At 40.4% G+C, this 20,337-nt stretch overlaps 3 protein-coding genes across 3 annotated transcripts in view; 2 read left to right on the forward strand and 1 right to left on the reverse strand.

The window, feature by feature from the left end:
- Window positions 1–20,337, forward strand: part of LOC112575596 (innexin unc-9-like) — a 180,133-nt gene that overhangs the window by 121,409 nt on the left and 38,387 nt on the right. The window contains exon 10 of the mRNA XM_025257559.1: window positions 8,701–9,802. The gene's annotated coding sequence lies outside the window, so the exon portion shown is untranslated. The remainder of the gene's footprint in view (window positions 1–8,700; window positions 9,803–20,337) is intronic.
- Window positions 1,418–20,337, reverse strand: part of LOC112575717 — a 50,682-nt gene continuing 31,762 nt past the window's right edge. Inside the window, exons 2-8 of the mRNA XM_025257710.1 lie at window positions 6,112–6,522; window positions 5,225–5,342; window positions 4,918–5,029; window positions 4,474–4,637; window positions 4,232–4,279; window positions 1,816–1,861; window positions 1,418–1,473 (exon numbers count right to left, since the gene is read on the reverse strand). Coding sequence (XP_025113495.1) covers window positions 1,418–1,473; window positions 1,816–1,861; window positions 4,232–4,279; window positions 4,474–4,637; window positions 4,918–5,029; window positions 5,225–5,251 — 453 coding nt within the window. The 5' untranslated portion in view covers window positions 5,252–5,342; window positions 6,112–6,522. The remainder of the gene's footprint in view (window positions 1,474–1,815; window positions 1,862–4,231; window positions 4,280–4,473; window positions 4,638–4,917; window positions 5,030–5,224; window positions 5,343–6,111; window positions 6,523–20,337) is intronic.
- LOC112575614 (neuralized-like protein 4) lies at window positions 10,575–12,163 on the forward strand. Its single transcript, XM_025257591.1, has 3 exons — window positions 10,575–10,804; window positions 11,473–11,652; window positions 11,963–12,163. Exons 1-3 carry the CDS (start codon window positions 10,718–10,720, stop codon window positions 12,044–12,046), a joined length of 351 nt encoding a protein of 116 aa, XP_025113376.1. The 5' UTR covers window positions 10,575–10,717; the 3' UTR covers window positions 12,047–12,163.

Genomic DNA, 20,337 nt, shown 5'->3' on the forward strand with positions numbered 1-20,337 from the left:
ATCAGTTGACGTGTGTTACAAAAACAATTTCTATTTCTTACAGTTAATAATAAGTTAATAGTTAACTTCATTTCATTTTTCGCAAATTAAAATAAATGATTTCTGTTAAAGCTAAAGAATCACTTTCACTCTCTAACTTATGTTAACTAGAATTTTGCTAAAGTTTACTTCTATAACGGATACAATGAACTGTTCCAAATTAAAAATTGAAGTACTCCAGTACAATGCAAAACAGCATAATAAAAAATTATAAAGGAAAATATGTTTATAGTTTCACAAGTTTACAGCAGGCAGTTATTGAACTGAGAGAAAAATAAGTATTCAGAAAAAAACAGAGAATAATTATAACACTGTGACAATGGCAAACAGTCGGACTTGGATTGCTTACATCTTTATTTTTTTGTTGAACATGAATAACAACATCAATGGATGATTCAATTGCGCTGAAATATATATTCCGTGAACATGACTCCTAACACCTTTCCCACCATGCTAGTCATTGTCAAACCTTCACTGCTCGTCTTCCTTTTACAACATCATGTTACTCTCAGTTCTTGTTCATATTATTTGTTTTCTCTGTGTTTTCTGTATTTGTATTTATTCATCTTAAGACTGTTTTTTAGTTCGTGGTGTATTTGTTTATTTTCCTGTCCTTCGTATGCTTTCCATGCCTCGTTATTGTTCTTAAGAGCTAAGAGTTTGCTCATTAGGAGTTTGAGTATGCGCTTTACAAATTATGTACTTATTGTTATTATTATTCAGGGCTTCTGCTTACGCAAAAAATTGCGTACAGTACGTATTAAAAGTTCGGAGGACCCCTTCAATTTTCGTCAATGGGGTTTCCTCCAAAGTTGGAAGAAGAACAGGGACCCCTTAAAAATCTGAAGAAGGGGTCCCTGAGACCCCAAACAATTTAGCCTTAGCAGAAGCCCTGATTATTGGTATTATTGTTATACTTTCACAGTAGTCACTTTCCGTGTGTGGAGAGGGGTGTTTGCATGTTTTCTTTGTGTGAATGTGGGAAAATCTTTGAGGAGAAAAACGTCCGGTCTAGGGTGGGTTACAACTGACTGGTGATAATGACCTGTATACAATGTAAATGCAATACAGTCAAATCTCGCTACTATGCCACCTACCGGGACCGAGCAAAAGTGGCATAGTAGCGAGATTTGACTGTATAAGGTGTGTCACTGTGCTCAGTGTTGTGAGGCGCGTGCAGTCGTGACGTCAGTATCTGGCTGTTAGTGTAGTTACAGCGCGTGTCGCCGATTTACCAGCGTGTCTGCAAGTGAGGACTGTCATATATACTGTGAATAAAGTGTTGGAAATCTCTTCCACTGTAAAGACTCAGTTTCTTGAAGAGGTTCGCACAGCAGATTGAGGACCAACCGACAAGCCGTTCACGACGACCTCGACGTTAGGGACTTGTGCTTCGTCGCCCATCAACATCAACATCACATTTCCACAGTTTCACTGTAACATTTGGTAACAGTTACCCAAACTTGCTCAAGATAAAAATCTTGCTTTTAAAATTTAGTCAGTTGACGATTTCTCTGACGAGAACAGTGACGTGAGCACTGACGTCACATCTAACATCGTACACGACAGGCTTAGACTGTGACAGTGTTGTGACTACACATTATTGTAATATTTACCTGGCTACCAGTGTCTTGTACAACTCAGGTGTCATGTGACTGACAGGTCCAGCCCCAGCCACACGTCGCTGCCACCAGTGTCCGAGTTCCCTCAGCACGTGACTACTGACGTCACACGGGGTCTTGGGGTCAGACAACTGATCACAGCACAGACACAGACCTGGGATTTTGGCGGGGTCACTTGCTCCCAGACACCGACACAGGTCCTGTAAAAGATCAACATCATGCTTTGTGAAATGAGTTAAATATAGAGATGACAGATGTAAGTAAAATACTCTGAACATTAAAGTATTAAGTACAATGTAAGTACAGTTCAGTAGCTTAGAATGGCTGTAACAGGATAATAATGTTGTTAAAACAGATAGAACAAGTGTCTACATCCAATGAATTTATTGAAACAAATCGTACTGACACAGCGTGAATACAATAATGTACACCAAAGAAAAAAAGAAAGTAGAATTGGTTTATTTGCCAAGTAACACTACTGTCGGGTAACCCTGGGGAAGAGCCCGTGGAGATGGTAGAGGGTTTTATTCCGTCCTTCGGTCTATCACACTCTCGATACCTCTACCAAATCACGTCGACATTTACCGCGTGCTCTCCCACTAAATTGCTTATCAATTAACACTTTTAATAAGCTGGAGCTGCCAAGCATGCATAACCCCAATGAACAACTCAAGGCAATTTAGCGTATAAAAGAAGGTTATTAATCATCGAGAGGATTATACAAATTACAGCAAATTGAGACAGTTTCAAATGTAACCATATGGTCGTTATCTAGGGTGTCCCGTTATTTCTCTATCCCCAGTCTAGGTAACATGAGCCACTAATCAGCTTAACTAATACACACCGCACATGCACTCGCCACTTATTTCTTCACACAAGTCTCTATTCACGTGAGGAGCCCCTCCGATGTTGACGTCCGAGAATCCGTTGATAATGCTTCGTCGATCGTAGCTGACTCCCTCGTGAGCGCCGAGAATCTGACACCACCGCGTGCCACCACGTGTCTGTCTCACGTCCCTAGGCCGGACTGCTGTCTCAAGCTTAACAGCTTTGCCACGAGTCTTGACCGATCACAGTACTATAAATCCTCATGTGCGACGATCATCCTCTCTCGCGATTGGTCAAACATATTTTAGTCTTACCTTCAACCATTCTGTTACCTAGCTACGACCAATCACTCCGTAGCTAACGCATGATAGACAGGTGGTCACTGTGGCTTATCCCAGCCCAAACTACAGCCCTCCTTACCACCACCCACTGGTAACGCGATCTGCGACTACGGCGCCATCTTGTCTGGCTTCCTATTCACTCCTGCGTCCAATGGGTGGTCCTGTTCCAGGTGTAACGCGGACTTCTATGATTAACGGGTGTAGGGTGACCGATGCTCTCCTGGGAGATCACCTGTGGGGACAACTGCCATCCCTCATCCCAACCTGACTTGACACGACGTAGACTTCACCGTTACCCCATTCCACGGATACCCGATCCTTCTACAATCTGTTTACCAGCGCGTCCGCCTGTTTCGTGGCGGGAAACAGAAGTGAGACACCAACACTGTAGCCCTATACTAGTTATCACATGACACCTACACTGTTAATAGAATTTAATAACAACCGGCACTTACACACACACACGTGCGGACACGGCTACTCGCACTGATATTTATACACACCCTTTTCTCCAAACAATTATTTGCTCTATAAACACATGGTTAAATACACTATCATTAAATTTCGTTCCCATTTACATACACTGCCCAAATTTTTGTTTTGTCTTCTATTGCCACAAAAAATTTTATAAATTTTACACACTTAAGTACTTTGTAAGGTATATCACAGAAAATACGTAAGGTAACAGAAAGATACTGAAACCTGAATGAGGAGGTTGTCACCGGAGATGGCCTGTTGTAGTTGACGAGTCGTGAGGTTGGGGAAGGCGATGACCTTAGTGACGGGCAGACCGGGAGCGATGTCGGACACCAGGTGAGACAACATGGCCTCCGCCTTGTTCAGCTGTGACACGGCGTTACTCAGTTTCTGTCTAATGTTGTTGTCTATATCCTGCTGGGACATGTTTACAGATTGAATATTGTCTCCCAATGCCTTCACCTCACACACTACCAGTCCGTACTGTCGATGAATCAGAAGCACATCAAAGTCTCCCTGTTTCAAGTTACCTTGTGGAGAAGGAGGAAGGTTGGAGGGTCGGGGTAGGTGGGTAGCGGCGGCAGCGTAGCAAGGTTCACCCAGGTACTGTCCGAACTGAAGCTGAGTCATTCCAACCATGACATCGCTGTTCTCTTCACACATTTTCTGAAGACAGACAAAAATCCGTTGCATGGCAGCATCGTCTCTGACGTCACTATCCTGAAGGCGAGGTGGCTGAGGAATGGACGGAGGAGCAGCAGAAGATGAACTCTTCGGCCCTGGGTTAGACTGACCAGCCTGTCCAGGTGCTGATTCAAGGACGAGAACCTCCTGACCAGCAGCTGACTGTCTAGTCATGGGCACGCGGTTGACGTAGACAGGAGGCAGGAAGTAGGCGTGAGAGTCGAGATGAGGGAACGCGGCCTCAACCCACTGTAGCCAGAATGTCTGGGCCTGGTCTGGTAATGGTTCCTGTGTGAAAATAAGTCTGGTCAGTTAAATAATAACTGCTTATTAAATCATTTGAGTATTTCTGTTCAAACTTTATTTTTATTGGCTACTGCTATTTAATACATGAGATGGCTAGTTTCGATATTTTTCGAATTTCTTACGTTGTAGTGTGTTACACACTGCTGTAATATACATTAGTTTGTCAATAAACAAACCTTTAATCCAGTCTTTTGGCTGATGTGCTTGACTGCCGCCTCAATCTGAGATGGAACACCGCGGACGATAAGAATCTTCATACCTGGTACAGGTGAGGGGTTGGGGTCAAACTCTACATCAGCGCCTGTATTTTTCTTAACCTCTTCCAGGGGACGTGTGTTCACTATAAAAAAGAAATTAAAAAACTTTTTAATCAATGATTGTCAAAGCGCATACATATTTCTCTAAATTAAAATTATAATCATTTTTAATCATTTACATCGAACACAGATCATCATTACTGAACTCGTTTCTCAGTCGGTTATCCGACATTTTGATGGCTTTATTGATTATAATGTTTACATGTGAATGCTATCTCACTGCTTTTCTCCTGTTTACTTTTTATCTTTATTTCATATGTTTTCAGTTGAAGAGAAATAAAGCATATTAAAACTACAACCTACCTGTATCTGTAAGTAGTGCCGCCTGTTCATCAGTCACAGCGTGTAGGTAAACTTTGACCCGGCCACCACCACTACAACTCTGTCTACCACCTCGTCTTTTAGGTCGCTGTCCCTGTGACAGTTGTTACAGTGAGAGGACAAAATCGTGAGACTGAACACCGGGTACATCACTGAGATGATCATGTACAGGATGACATTCAATATCTACACCAGCATTATACTAGTTAAAGGTGTTTTCACACAACAAAAGTAGGATGATAAAAATAGTTGAAGTTCTCTAAGCGTGCAGGGAAGGAGAGTGGCTCACCTGAGCAGACGACGGATGACCAGACATTGTTGACAGTGGTCTCCCCTGTACAGGACCAAGTTTGAAGGAGGCAGCGTCTGCACCACGTGATCTCCACTCTTGGTGAGAAACCAGCAAAATGTCATGAATATGGGGTCATAAGGTGCCATAGTATCAGTACCTTGTTATCAGTGTTGTAATGTCAGTAAACTGACAAAACAGTTTCTTTAAGCTCTATTGTCAAGTAGGTGTTGGCAGCTCGTTTTGTTATTATTTGGAACATAGCCCATACCCCAACTTACCTCTGCGGACATTTTCTAAGACTAGCCAGAATGCTAAACAAAATTGTTTGTGTCCTCGGTTCCTCTTCCCTTTTAATTTCTTCCAACTTCTCCATTTACCCGAGTGTTTATTTAGCCTATATAAAAAAATTTAAAGTATTAAACTTTCCTAGATGATATAACAGCTGAGAGTGAGGAAGGCCTTACAAATCGAGTGGACACATCACATTCGGACTACAATGTACACTATGACAAATTCCTCTCTCTCTCCTGCCTTCCCCAACCCTGTATAAAGCCATGTCGCTATTCGCAACAGCTGGTTGACGAGGGAAAGTTTGCTGCGCCATACTGATATCGAACCCTTGAGCTTCTCAAATCAGATGCCAGCGCTCTTAGCACTGTTTCCCCAGGTAGTGGAGACAATTACTGATTACTTCCTAGTTTACTTCAGGATTGTGATATGCCCAATATGTCGCTCAGTTCACTCAGTACAACTCAGTATTGCTCCTTACTTGTGATGACCTCAAACACACTCACAGTCTGTCTCCCGCCTCAGGCCACGATGGGGATGTTATCGCTGTATTGAAGTCTTTATCACATCAACGACAGAAAGACATGAGTACTCACCTGTTCTGAAGTAAATCTTTCTTGCTCTTTTGCAGTGGAACAACTCAGTTATTTCACTTGCTGTGGTCACGACGAGGAATGGCAAGATGGCGGAGTTAAGAGCTGTACGTGCAATGTCGATCTACTTCATCGGAGTTTCCCGAATCGCGAAATAATAAGAGTTATCCTCAGTCGATTTTCATGCATACGGGGCTTTGATATCATCATATTTTATATGTAGTGGGTATGGGTGTACAGAAGCGTACTGTTATATTTAAACAGAATTTTAAACTCAATGAATAAGTATTATAGATCAACATCCGGGTGTGTTGGATGTTCTAATGAGTGTGACCGTTGGGGCAGTATGTGGTCTTTGCTGGTTTTCTCGAGGCTTAGGCCCCAGTGAGTAGATTGAAACACTTGATGACTCATCTGAAATGTAGGGAGTGTTGGAGTACATATCAGGGTTACACAAACTATAGATGTCATTTGTCAGGACGACCCTAAGTTTATCCTTTGTAAACTTATTGGGATACTTACAACTTATGAGCAATATATATCCTGCTACACTGCACACAGGAATTGTATTAGCGACCTTTGTTACAGCTCTGTACCAGGTTCACTCACGAGCGTCACGGAAGCAGAATACTGTAAATATGTGACAATGATACCCTGAATATTACAGCTTCCTGCTTGTCAGTCAGCTCAGTGCATTTGTACAAAAGAACAACACAACACATATAAAAGCCCCGGTTACAAATGACAGAAAGAAACTGGGGGAGAAGAAGGAAAGGGTGGCCGCTTGTTACTGTAGTTACTGTTGAATGTGAAGTTCAATATTAATACTTGTGTTATCATTGTTTATTGATTTGAAAGGATGATGCATCGTATGTCTCTTCCTGACCCTTGATGTTAAATTGTGGAAAATGTTTCAGCAACCAAATGACATCCAGCATGGCACCTCACAGTCCATTGAGTTAGAAGTGTGTGGCGATGCTGCTTGTTGTGAGAGTGAAATTCAGCACTTACTGAACAAGAATACTCCAGACTGATGTCCAATACCCCAGGTAGTAAGCACCAGAAAAGGATTTACTGAACACTTTAGGCATGCTCTGTCCCCTAATGGCTATCATACATGTGTTTGGCACAAGGGCCAGTGCTCATTGGAGCTCTCATCAGTTCCTAATTTCACTGTGGACGAGCAAAAAAGGTTAGGTGAGGGTAACTTATTATTGTTATGACTTACACATCCAATCCATTCATGACCATTCACATTCATTTTTGAATATGTCCTCGATCCGTGGCTGTTACCTGACATCAAACTCTAGCCAGATCGTCTGTTTATATTTCAAATTATTATAAACAAAAATAAAAAGTTATTGTTTTGAGATAACGTGTCGTTTATTCAAATGCATGTTCCAAAATAATGATCCGAGAAATGTCAATGAATGTTCCATTTCAACGCAATGACTACGTTAAAAGTCACTCTGGAAAATGTCACTGGTAAAACAAATTCTCCTGAAAATGTTTGTCTCCCTGCTATGCTGGAGGCGTTCTATGCACCTGCTATCTAGTGTCATAGCCGAGACAATGACATGACAGACGACTGTGTACCACTAGTACTGTGTCTTGACAACGGTGACGCTTCTTGGAAGGGGAACGAACTCGGTTGTTTGCTCGAGTTACCTGTCTTACAAGGACGAACAATCGTGACTTGTCAATCGTGACTTGTCTCCACTGCTAACTTTTGATTTGCACTTCCTTATTAGGGCTATAAATAAATAAATATAAATATATAAATAAAACAGATAGCCTATCAAAGATTTAAAAAAAATTAATTTACAGAAAATGATCTTCATTAAAACTTTATATTATTATTTTGACTGATTATTACTCTTATTTCCATAATAATTATTTGTTGTCTTTATGTATATATGACACATCGATAGACGTCAGCGCACAGGCAACAAGGGAAGCTACTGTAATATAAATGCTGTTTCATTTCTATAATTGCGTCCCTTTCCGTCGACGGGCTCGTCCCATCGCTACACGACTGACATGAAAGAGTGATGGGAAGAATCAAGCCGACCTTGCGAAATTCGTCTGTCAGTTTCTTTTAAGTAGGGAAAAAATCAGTATTTTTAAATACATTATCTTTTTTCCCCTAACAATCGGAGTTATGACACAAAATGTTTCTTTTTTTTTATGTTTCTTCTCTTTCCGAAATACCATTGTTACATTTATAACAAAGAAGATTGCTTTTGTTTTTTCATGATTTTATTAATTTGTACATCGCCTATTGATATTGCTGGTCAGCTGTATTAATTGCTCATTAGTTGTTCTTGTTCTTATTATTATATAATAGAAAGATAATTACCAAAGAGATTTGCGCAGGCAGCTTTGTTAAGATTTCATCAATACTTTTTCGAGACATAATATTGTTTCATTGTTTCTTGCTTTGATATTGTCTTAGATTAGATTAGTTAAATATATTTTAAGCAAGCCTTTAACATTTTGTTGTCGATAATTGCACCTGCTTCAAATGTTGCTCATTAAATTTCAATGTTTCCTTTAACAATTTTTTGGTGTTTTCATTTTGTTCTTTAAAAGATCTTTATTCACAATGGCGACTGCATCAGACGAGCCAAACGACACAGAATGTACAGTGTGCATGAATGACTTTGACGTGCCGAAGATTTTACCATGTGGACATCTTCTGTGTAGAAAATGTGTCATTTCCTGGATGGACACGAAGCCAGACGCCGGATGTCCGTTATGTAGATGTCTTATAACAGAGGTGCAAGGGCAGGTAAATCCAACTTCAGTCGATGTTGCCGACGCCCTGCCAACAGACTTCATGATGCAAGCGCTGGTGGAGAGCGCTCGTGTGCTGGCAAAGGATCCAGTTTGCTGCGCGTGCGAAGACGTGGCTGCTGACTACATCTGTGTGGAGTGCCTGGACATGCTGTGCTTGTCGTGTTGTCGAGCGCAGAAGAAGACAACCGTCTCTCGCCATCACAATGTGGAGAGACTCAGCACTGTGACACCTGAACGTCTGGCTGCCAGCCGCCCTGCACTGTGTGCTGACCACGGCGACAAACCGGCGGAGTTCTTCTGCATCGACCACCGCTGAGCTGTGTGTGCCTCCTGTTTCATCATCAAGCACAGAGAGTGTTCGGAGGTCAGAGAGATGAACGACGAAATAGCTTTAGCGGAAAATTCTCTGAAGGTTTTGACCATCAGACTCGTTAATGGGGAGCACAGACTGGAGCGCGCGATAGCTCAGCTAGAAGCGCGTGTCCGCGACGATTACCTCAGCGAACTAGAAGACATAAAGCAAGCGAACATTGCGTGTGACCGCCTGCAGAAGCTGGTGGAGGCTACTCGTGACAAGATAAAGGAGACGATCGGGTCATCGCATTTCAGAGCCATGAAATCCCTGCTAAGTGTCAAAGGCTCGCTGTGCACACAGTTGTCCAAGCTGAAGGCTCACAAGCAGGTGGCGATGCGAACAACAACAGTTGCAGCGAGGCCTTCACTCATCTACGCCAACGAGGCTCTCACAGACAGGGTCAACAACCTTGACCTCAACGCTGACTTTGAAGTGGATGTGAGCACGAATCCCTCGATGAACATTAGAGGCTGCGAAGAGCTCGTCAGACGGGTGGAGAAAGAACTGGCGATGATGGGGCAACAGACTAAAGCACCTGAGGTAGTGATGCTTAATGAAGTTAGTAATGTTTTACCATAGGAAATAGCTTTTTGCCCTTTTCTGATAAATAAATAGCAATAAATTATAGTGGTAAAGAGTTGGCAGTATTTAGTGTAGGCATAATTGTTTTATATTGGGTACATCTGTTTGTCCTTTGATTAATGAGGATGATAATGAAGAAGAAGAAAAAAATGTTAATGAGTCCGACACTTGAAAATAGGGAAATGGATTATAACATATAAGAAAAGGACAATGAAATGCTATGTACTGACGAGTGATGTCGGTCGTTAACTGGCTGTACCAGGTGAGGAATTAAGGAATTCTTAATTAAGTAAGGTGTTAATGTCTTAAGTTGTTTGCAACACTGTTTTAAACCATTGATGATTAGGTCTCTTTCATTTCTGTGTTCTAGCCTCCTCCTCTGCCACTTTCTATAGTGTTGACCGCATGCTGCGGCTTGTTTTTCTTCCTTCTTTGTTTGATTAATTGTCAGTTCGGGTGTAGTATTTCGTGGAGAGCTCATTGAGATGTACCAATTCTTTATTATTATTATTATTATTATTATTATTATTATTATTATTATTATTATTATTATTATTATTATTATTATTATTATTATTATTCCGAAACTTAATTATGAAAGTAAAAGTAATAGTTAATGCATAGATGTAAAATTCAAATATTCATGTATCTTTCCAGTCTTACCATGTTGGTAAGTCAGTGTCAAAAATCTTTTTATATGTTATTCATATTTAAGAATTGTTTGCAATAGGTGCAATTAAACTTTAATATAGTTGTGAAACTTTATCGTAATTCGTGCTAGATGGACAAAGTTTGTTTGAAGACGAAAACAGCTTCAACATTTCTTGCTCTGTGCAGGTTCGGGTGGACAAGACTGACCGTAAGTGGAAAAAAATGCTTTATGGAGTAGCTGGACTACACCCATCCAACCTCAGCATACAACAGCAGATACTGGAAATGGCGGATAGTATAATCATAAGGGTAACATTGGAGAAGATACAAATATGTGTCTGTGGGCTGATTAACGTAAATTTCAGACTATAAGCCGACTTTTTTCCAGCTTTAAACCCTGCGGCTTAAATAGCGGGTTTGTTTACGAATTTATTCGATTCCGATTAAGTTTTCGATGAGTTCCAAGGGAAAATGCTAACTGTTCACGTTACAGTGTTAACTGTTCACATTTTAAAATCAAAGCTGCATACAATTGAAGGATTTAAATCATCTGCTGAAGCACACACCCTCATCACGGCGTGAACGAGACGAGATGCCAACTATGCAGCTTTTAAGTTGTATATATATATATATTTGTGGCTTATAAACCAGGACTGCGACTTATTTGTGAAAATGTAGAGATATCTGTAATATTTAGTGGGTGTGGCTTATATACACGTGCGCTCAGTAGACCGAAATTTACGGTAAATAAATGTTCCATTTACGAAATAAGGCATTTACAGAAACAAAAATATTGCTTACATCGGATATCTCAGCTGTGTCACAGTAGATTTCATGAAATTTATTGCAGATGAGTGCTGGACATTTTAAAATATGTTAGAGGCAATAAAACTTTTTAATAGACTTATTGAGTTGTGCTGTGAGAAACATTGCGCATGCAAATGTCAGGTGTCAGTGTTAACATGTCGTTTTGACAGGAGTTTGGTCTTCTCACAACAGCAGAGGGCAAGGTGAAAGAAGGAAGTGTCATTGGCATTACAGTTGACTCCTCCAATAACCTTCACCTTTACTTTGATGGGAAAGAGGTTGGTGTAACGGCTCAGAATGTTCCTCGACCCTGCTACGCCGTCTTTGACCTCTGTAACCAGGTGGTGAAGGTAAGAGCTGCTCCTGTGACCCTCTATCATTGTCAGCTAATTTAATGTGAAAGTTTGAAAAATAAAAATGAGATTTATATAAACCAATACGGAATAGTTCATCCACATCATAAACATTCTAGAGAATATATCAATAATAAAGATTATTAGAGTTGAATATCACAATATAGTTAGTCTGAAGCATCCATGAAGCCTTTAAAGACCTGTAAAACCAACAGTTCCCAGCTTTCTTTTCCTGTGAGTTGTTCGCACGCATTTTTCTGAGAATACATTTGTTAGCGACAGTCTTTGATTTGTGTTGTTAATACAGGTGACGGCACTTCCTGTTGTAAAGTTAGAGACAGGTCACCCAGAGAGCGGAGAAATGTCCTGGAAAATTGTGAAAGAAAAATAAACTTTGCGACTTGCAACAGAAACGCTTCTTCGTTTACCAGTGTTCAAACCACGCGAACTTCAAAAGAACCATCTTACAGCTGTGTAAAGTACAGAACAGAAAAGAAACCCAACTCGGTGCTTGAGTTTCTGGTGTTTTCTTTGTGTGAGTTCGTTCTTCTCCTCACTTTGCTGTTCTAGTGATCATTGTGCTCGTAGTCCTCATTCATCACACAATAAAATTCATTGAAAACATACATTCGTTTATCTTATAAAAACGGGCGAAACTTTTTGGACACCCTGTATATATAGAACAGCAAATATGAATTTAATAGAAATTCTCAATTAAGACTCGAGTTTTGTTTTCATTATTTGCTGCTTTAGGGCGGTGACATTATGCGTGTAGTAGAAGTAAGTTAATAAGACATAATGATTGTAATGTTTTACAGAAAGCTGAGTTGACAGAAACGTTCGCTGTCCAACACGAGTATCGAACTGACTTGGGTTTAGGGTTGGACAAGAGTGTTTTCACCAGTCAGCTCCCCACGTCACCACACAACATCTCTGGATCCATGATGTCATTGATGATGAGTGGATGATAGAAAATCTTTAAATTATAAAAAGTGTGTTTTTGTGTTTTTGTAAAGGAGCTGGCATGAATCAGGCACTCTCTACTCCTTAGCTACCTTTCCACATCGATATCTGAATATAATATGTACAAGCAAGTTGATGGGCGGCGTTGACAGCTTTAGGAAAGGCAATTCAGACATGTTATTAATCTTTGTTTGTCCTTGTATAATGTCTGCGCTTAATACAAATTGCTCTGTAATTTTTATCTTTATGTTCTCTTAAAGGAATCATCGACAGCCATTTAGGTCAACACAGAAGCAGACGAATACAAGTCTTAGCTTGTTAGACGAATGTGCTTTTAACTGTGTTGCCCACGATCTCATTTCTTTTTATTTCTTCGTTGTTTATTTTTATTTAACTCTGTGTGAAAATGTGCAGTACAGTTGTGCATATTGGTACAATGGATCTTTTTATAATTAAGCGTTTAAGTTTAAGAATTATTAGTAATTAATTAGTTTTAGGTCCTCGTTATTCACTGCCACTTCGTATTGACTGGCTATAGAACTAAGTACAAGCAACCTTATAGCATGTACACTCCATCACGATGTTTAACACCGAGAACATCAGGTAGAAGAAGAAGACTTTTCGGATCGTGCTGAAAATCTTTCTCGCTTTACAAGGAAAATCCGTCTTACAAATTAAGACAGTATGGGCCTAAGTTTATGATGCCTTTGAAAAAAATTTAAAATAAAAATACTGAAGGATTTGCATTAACCGCAAAGATCATAATAAGTCACACGAAGCCTAACAACATATGTGAACTGTGTTTCTTTAAACCTGTCAACGCCGCCTACAGACGTTTTTACGTATTTTACTCAAATGTCGATGTGGACAGGTCCCACGGTGCTGACGATGAGCTGCAAAAAGCATGTTTCATCTCAGTTCATTTACAATAACACTCAGAAAGACAAGCGTTTTATATTATGGGCTTTCTATTATCCCTCAGTTCTAAATGTCACCATGGAGACTGTGATGTTGTGTTTGCTTTATGGCTTTTGAGGCAGAGAACAGCTGAGTGGTTCAGACACACTTTTGCAAATCCAGAGAGACGCCAGTTCGATACCTGTGTGGGACAGCAAACGTTTCTTAGTCAACTCAGCTTTCTGTAATTGTAACGTTTTTACGAAAGAGTGTGTTGAATGTGTTTGCGAGCGCGTGTAACATCTGCATGTAAACCACGCTCGCCGCACTCTTTCACCTTTTTCAACAAAAAGGTCCGGCCAACGATTAACACATTTAATGTTTATGAAATTAACTAACGATGAGATGAGGATGAAACAAAATAAAATAACGCTACCCCCTCCAGCGTCAACCTCTTCCAAACGTTTCTCAGACGGTTGGCGCTGACGAAATCACTGACCAGCAGGCTAATCCACTGAATTTCTTCACGCAGTTCGTGAAGTTAACTGTGAAGTTAACTGTGAAGTCCACTGAATTTCTTCACGCAGTTCGTGAAGTTTAGGAGTTTGAAGCCGTATCGGCGAAGATATTATATTCCGCTTGGATTGATTACTACATCACACTGGGTAATACTCCACACGATAATACTCCACTGGACACACGTCGGCTATCCGTTGCTGGCAGTTAACCATACACTGTACACTCCCCACGGAGCTCTGTACACTCCAACTGCTTGGTCTCGTCTCCCCCGAGAACCGTTGGAATCCACTAGTTAACGTGCTTTTTTCCCTCCTGACCAATCAGGCACCCCTAGCGACCAGGTAACTAGGACGACCATCCAACAGTCTTTCTTGGAGACTCTCTCCACCAATCATGAGTACTCCATGGCTCTCCATAGCCTACCGTCGCCCTAGTTACACTGTGCTCAGATCATTTACGTCATTCACTATATGACGCGAAAGAATCGTCACGCAGAGCTACGTCATTGCTCGCGCGACTGCTCTTCCCCTGACCACAGGGAAAGTTAAAAATAAAAAAATGAATCTAACAAGATTCGTCTCAATCGCGAATCGTTACATAAATGGTGCCTGAGTTCCTAGTAGTCTAGGAAAGATAAGATCTATTAAGGTTCTGAAAAATTGAATAAAATCAAATCATGTATTAAAATTGCTCAGTAAAATACAAATTTAAAAAAAGCAACAAAGAAATAACGACTTAAATTTAATTACGGAAACGAGACTAAACTTTTAACAAGTTGTATATGTATACATTATTTACTGAATAGCAAACAGGAATCGATCTTGAAAAAAAAAAAAAAACAACCTTCATGACTTCACTTACTGGGAGGAAACAGGGACACTTACTGAGAATCTGTGTTAAGCCCACATCACATGCTCCACTCCGAGAGACAATGGACACTATACAAATCCCTTCCGTCGACTTCTTACAAATTTCTCCAAATAACCTGAGAGCATCAACGGACTACACAAACCTAGCAACGAGTGCATTAGCGCGGCATCCTGCCTTTGTCTCTATTGAAGGTTCAAACGGAACTTGGATCAAAGCTGAATTGTTCCACCCGACTGTCTGTCTGACTGTGTCGACCTCTTGACAGTGTGAACCTTGGTCTTCGTCAATGTGGGAGTTGTGAGTACTGTGACCAACATGCGCACATTTCTTGTAACTTACAAAGTCATAATAGCATGAGTACATATTCTGTCATTACGATGATATTGTGATTGCTTTATACTTATAATTTTATAAGATTGTTTTCCTTGTAAGCACCTCTACAGTACCGGTATATTTCATATTTCTTATATAGTAATATGGTCGATGATATTGATGATTGATTGATTGATTGATGATTGATTAATTATGATTGAGGATTGATGATGATTTTAGAACTCTAGATTGCCTGCATTTGTGTGTTCAGAATCCATTTGCTCACTCACATGGTCATACAGTTGTAACTCTCATCAAACAAAATAGTGTTATGCTGTCTCCAAGGGGATAATGATTTGGAAAATATTTTCACCATTTTTCGAGCAGTCTGTATTTATCAAAGAGAGTATAATCCTGGCTTTATGTGTGACTTTTTACAAGTATTATTTCAAACACTCCTCTCTGTCGAAGTCTGTGGAGCGTCCTAGAGGTGTGTTTGTCCTCCAAACCTTCCGCTTCAATATTTGCTTCAATCGCCTTACAACTGTTTGAACTACTCCGGCTAGTCGGGTGTATTTGTGAGGTTTAAGAAAGACTATTCAGACCCGGTGCATTCACTTCACCCACAAAAATTCATTACATAAGCTATTATAATGATTTGAACGACTGGGACCAGCCAAAGTATTTACCCTCGGGTTCAATGGCAGGTCAGACCAAGCGGTATTGTCTTATTGTTCTCGACTTTGCCTTTTCAGAGAGTGAAAAACATTTAAAGTGAATGTCATTGAATATTGATAACATAGACTACATAAAAGATGATAAAGATGGATTCAAGCACTACAATGGAAACTTGTGGTGGTGGAGGTTAGTGTAGAGAAACAACGTCCATGCGCCAACACGACCCCAGTCCATCAGTATGCAAAAGATCTGAAGAACATCGTCTCCTTTTACAGTTTGAATATTTCTCCTCTGCCCAATGCAGTATTAATCCTTTTTACCTTGGTTCCGGACTTTCTTTTCATACTCCTGTATTGCTTTAAAGATGAAATCAAGTGAAGGATGTTTTAGATAGTCATTTATTCAGCTTTTGAATATAAGGTGATAACGACAGCAGTAAAAGCACATACACACAGATATATACACACATCAACACCAACAACACACACTCTCTCTGATGTAAACAGGAGTAGAAGGTGGGGGTGGGGAGAAATTACGAGAACTTTTCAAGAGAGTACTCTTTTGTTTTGGGAGTTTAAATCAGTCAGTTTTCTGAACCATCCTTTTGTGAGGGCTGTACCCATCTCTCCGTCACTGCCTTACCTTCTCCAGTCATGTAAGGAGTCAATTAGTCACTGAACAGCTGAGTTGCTTGTGGAATGTACACTCCACCACACGGGAACCAAACTGGCTAGAAAATGTTATCTCGTTGCCATCCGTTACCTTAGACATGATGGTTAAAAAAGTCTTTGCTGGGACTTGGATATTATTGACCACCAGAAGTGGTATTCGGGTCTCTGATATTCGCCATTCCTCTTTAGAAAATATTTTTAAAGCACAAGTCTGATTGCAATAACAAGAACATTAAATAGACGCGTGGATAAACACAAGAACAACTGTGATGTTAAAATAAGTTCTTGAGGCATTATAAGTACGTGGATACTTTTATTGTTAGTTGGTGACAGTTCTCTGTATGAAACTGGGCATTTCATTTCATGAAACATTTAAACTTTTCACCTTTGCTGCTGGGTAATATAAAAAATGGGGAAACGTGAAGAAGAAAAGCAAACGTTCTATTCACCACTTATGACGTCATAAGCACGGCGTTTGATTGGCTAACGTAGTGGGTGAGATTTCTCGCACACAAAGGAGTGTCCTTCCGTGCAGAAGTTATCATTCAGAAGAAAATCTTTCCGGCCGTCAACCTGTCAACATAAAAAACTTTATCAAAATTGCAATATTTCATGAACAAAGAATACATTAAAAATAATAGATTAGTAGGATGTTCAGCTATTGGACTTTTATATTTCTCCATCATTGTAAAGCTGTACTACTGAGAGCAGCCATGGACCCCAGTCTTTCATGGTATAATGTTAGTTATTGTAAAGATATTTTTGAATAGAAATTCATTTGATGTAGATGTTCGGCCGTATGTACTTTATGTGATAGGGTTAGGGACAGAACGAGTGTTAGTGGTAGGATGGTATAATAACAACAGACATGATAAACTCGGTGATCAAAGGAAAGCCCCGTCATCCTCTTTCCCAAAACTTTCTCTCACAAGGTATTGATGGCAGTCGTCTTACCGCGAGACAATTTTGCGTGTTGTGAACATTATTGGGTTGATCAGCGGCCCAGAACGGCCCCACAAGGCTGTCGACAACACGTGCACCGTTGACCCAGTTGAAGACGTAATCATCACCGGTCCAAGCTGTTTCTAAATCACTCACTGGTCGAGATCCACCGATATAGTATTGAATGTCAACACTTCCTGTTTAAATAAAACAAACAGAAATATCTAAAAAGTAGTAGTACTCAACAATTTAAGTAATTAGAGCACAACATTAATAGAGTAATACAATAAATTCACTACTAATACTGTATAGGATGGGGGTTAATATGATGAAGTGGACTCAATGCTGACCTGGTACATTCACAAGAAGTTTCAGAAGAATTGTGATCTTCAGTGTAGTATCAGGCACTGCTAAGTCCAGTCCTCTGTGAAGACATTCATTTCTGCTGTTGGTCCAGGTGGCTGTGGTGTTGCCAAAGACGATGAAACAGAAGCGAGCAGCGGCAGAAAAGTGGAATCCATCGTCAACGGGGCACCAGTCTGGAGCAGACACATGGCCTTTGACATAGTGGCAATCCTCCCGATACACGTTATAAGCTGATAACTGTTACATTTAAAAGAGAAATACTTTCTCTGTAATCATACCTGAAAACTGTTTCTTACAATCCCTCGTGACTGAATGAATGTGTTATCATGATATCCAGACTCACCACCCGTAGTCTCACTCTACAAGTCTACACACATACCACTGATGGCCAGCACCTCCCAGTAGCTGGAATGCGGGAAAGGTGATGAGAGGTTCAGCGAGATTCTTGGAAGATCCCGCAGCTGGCACGTTCCCGTCAGGTCATCTGCTACAAAGACGGAGCACCAGTCAAAGTCCCTGCACGTGCAGCCACACGTGATCCGGCTGGGGGCAGAGGTCACCATGTGCGTGAGTTGTCGCGTGCCAGTGATGACGTCATCTTCACGCAAGCGCAGCCACGTGGTAGGGAGGCCGCCATGAGCTCTGTAGAATAAAATGCAGAAATAAAAATGATACACCATGGAACTAGTTTGTGGCCAGCGATAGAATGAGTTGGTGGTGGTGGTGGTGGCGATGTGTGTTGGGGGAGAGATTGGTGTTTTATGCCGAGTCAGCCACTAACGCAATATTATAGAAAGGGAGGCAAGAAGACCTCTAGACAGATGTCACATGCAAAGAGAGAACAGAGTGCTCGAGACGATAGCTGAACTCAGCGATACAATGAAGAGACACCGTTGGTTCTACGAGACATGTCCGGAAATTAATGAGCATGAAATTCCACCGTTCCGCAGGGCTTACTCAAGGTCAATTAGAGTAGGATGTAAGAAAGAAAAAGAATATGATCTTTATTACTTACATTCTAGCCTTTGCGGTTTCGTTGAGGCTGTTAATGTAAAAACTCTGTTAAAGAACAAAACCAGCGAGTTTTAAGCAACAATTTGAGTGTTCTGTCATGACAGCTCACCCAGGCTACGAGAGGATTTGTTTTGCAGAAAAGAAATAAACAAAAACTGTATTCCTTCCGCATCTCTCTTAAAGTCTTCACCTGTCTCCGGATGATTTCTTTTAGCTCCCGAAGATTAAAACCCGTTTAAAAAGCCGCATCCTTAGAGCCAAAAACGATCTTTTAAACCCTTCACAGTTTCGCTACCAAAGATAAAACTGGTGATGAGAACGTTGCAAGATTCATACTTTGAATGTGCTAATAGTAAAGTCATCTTCTTCGATAAATAAATTTAAAAAATAATCCTCATTACTTTCCGGACAGATCTCGTATGACAGACACTCATCCAAATGTGAGAGCACACCGGTGGGAGGGGGAGTTGTGGGTGTTCTCAATGTAAAGAAGTAGCTTTTAAAATCAGAAAGATAATCTTACTTTGAAACGCACAGAAATCTTTACCATCTTGACTTATCTGTATTTTAACTTATACGATTACCTTTTCATACAGTTATTTCGACAACATCGGTTTTCTTACCCTCACAGCTACACCAGCTGAAATATGACCGAGTACCAACATTGTTACTGCACTACACCCTTACTGATGAATAATATAAATCAAACAAAAGCAAACTCATAAGTAAAATTACCCACATTTCATAAGTTGGTTAATTATTGAGAGCACTTTAACAGACTGAAAATAAAATAGTTTGTAAACACGGAACACAATGTTTATAAACAGAAAAGAATCATTAAAGATTAATTTCTCAAAATCCTGATTTATAATTTTATCAGCAATTTTTTAAAAGAAGACAGAATCTTTGTTACCAACTAAGGCATGTAGTGTATTACAATATGTTTAACTTTAAGGAGCAGCAAATACGTCGGCAATTGAGAAGTGTGTTCAAGATAAACAACCACCTAATGTATACAGTAATCACAATGACAAAGTGTACTCACACTATAATAAGTGTGTAGGTTACAAGAAGTGTGCGCATGTCTGTCCCAGTACTGACCCTCAAGTCCCTAACTGATGAAGACCGAAGTTCACACTGTCAACCGGCTGAACTAGTGAGACAGTCGGGTATAACAAACAAGTTTTATCCAAGTTCGGATCGAACCTTCAAAGAAAGCGACATCGATTAGGATCAAAGGCACAATGCCGCGCTAAGGCTCTCGCTGCCTGGGGGTGTTGTGAGCTCGTCATTCACATTGTTTGGAGAAAGGTGAAGAGGTCAACGGAAGTGAAATTCTATGGAGACTTTTGTATTTTGGAGTGGAGCATGATGTATCGTGTGGGTTTGTTATAAATTCAATAGCGAATGTCAATGAGTTCGCCAGTTATTTCAGTATTGTGGTCCGGTT

This window comes from Pomacea canaliculata, linkage group LG11 (genome assembly GCF_003073045.1).
Source record: "Pomacea canaliculata isolate SZHN2017 linkage group LG11, ASM307304v1, whole genome shotgun sequence".
NCBI lineage: Eukaryota > Metazoa > Mollusca > Gastropoda > Architaenioglossa > Ampullariidae > Pomacea > Pomacea canaliculata.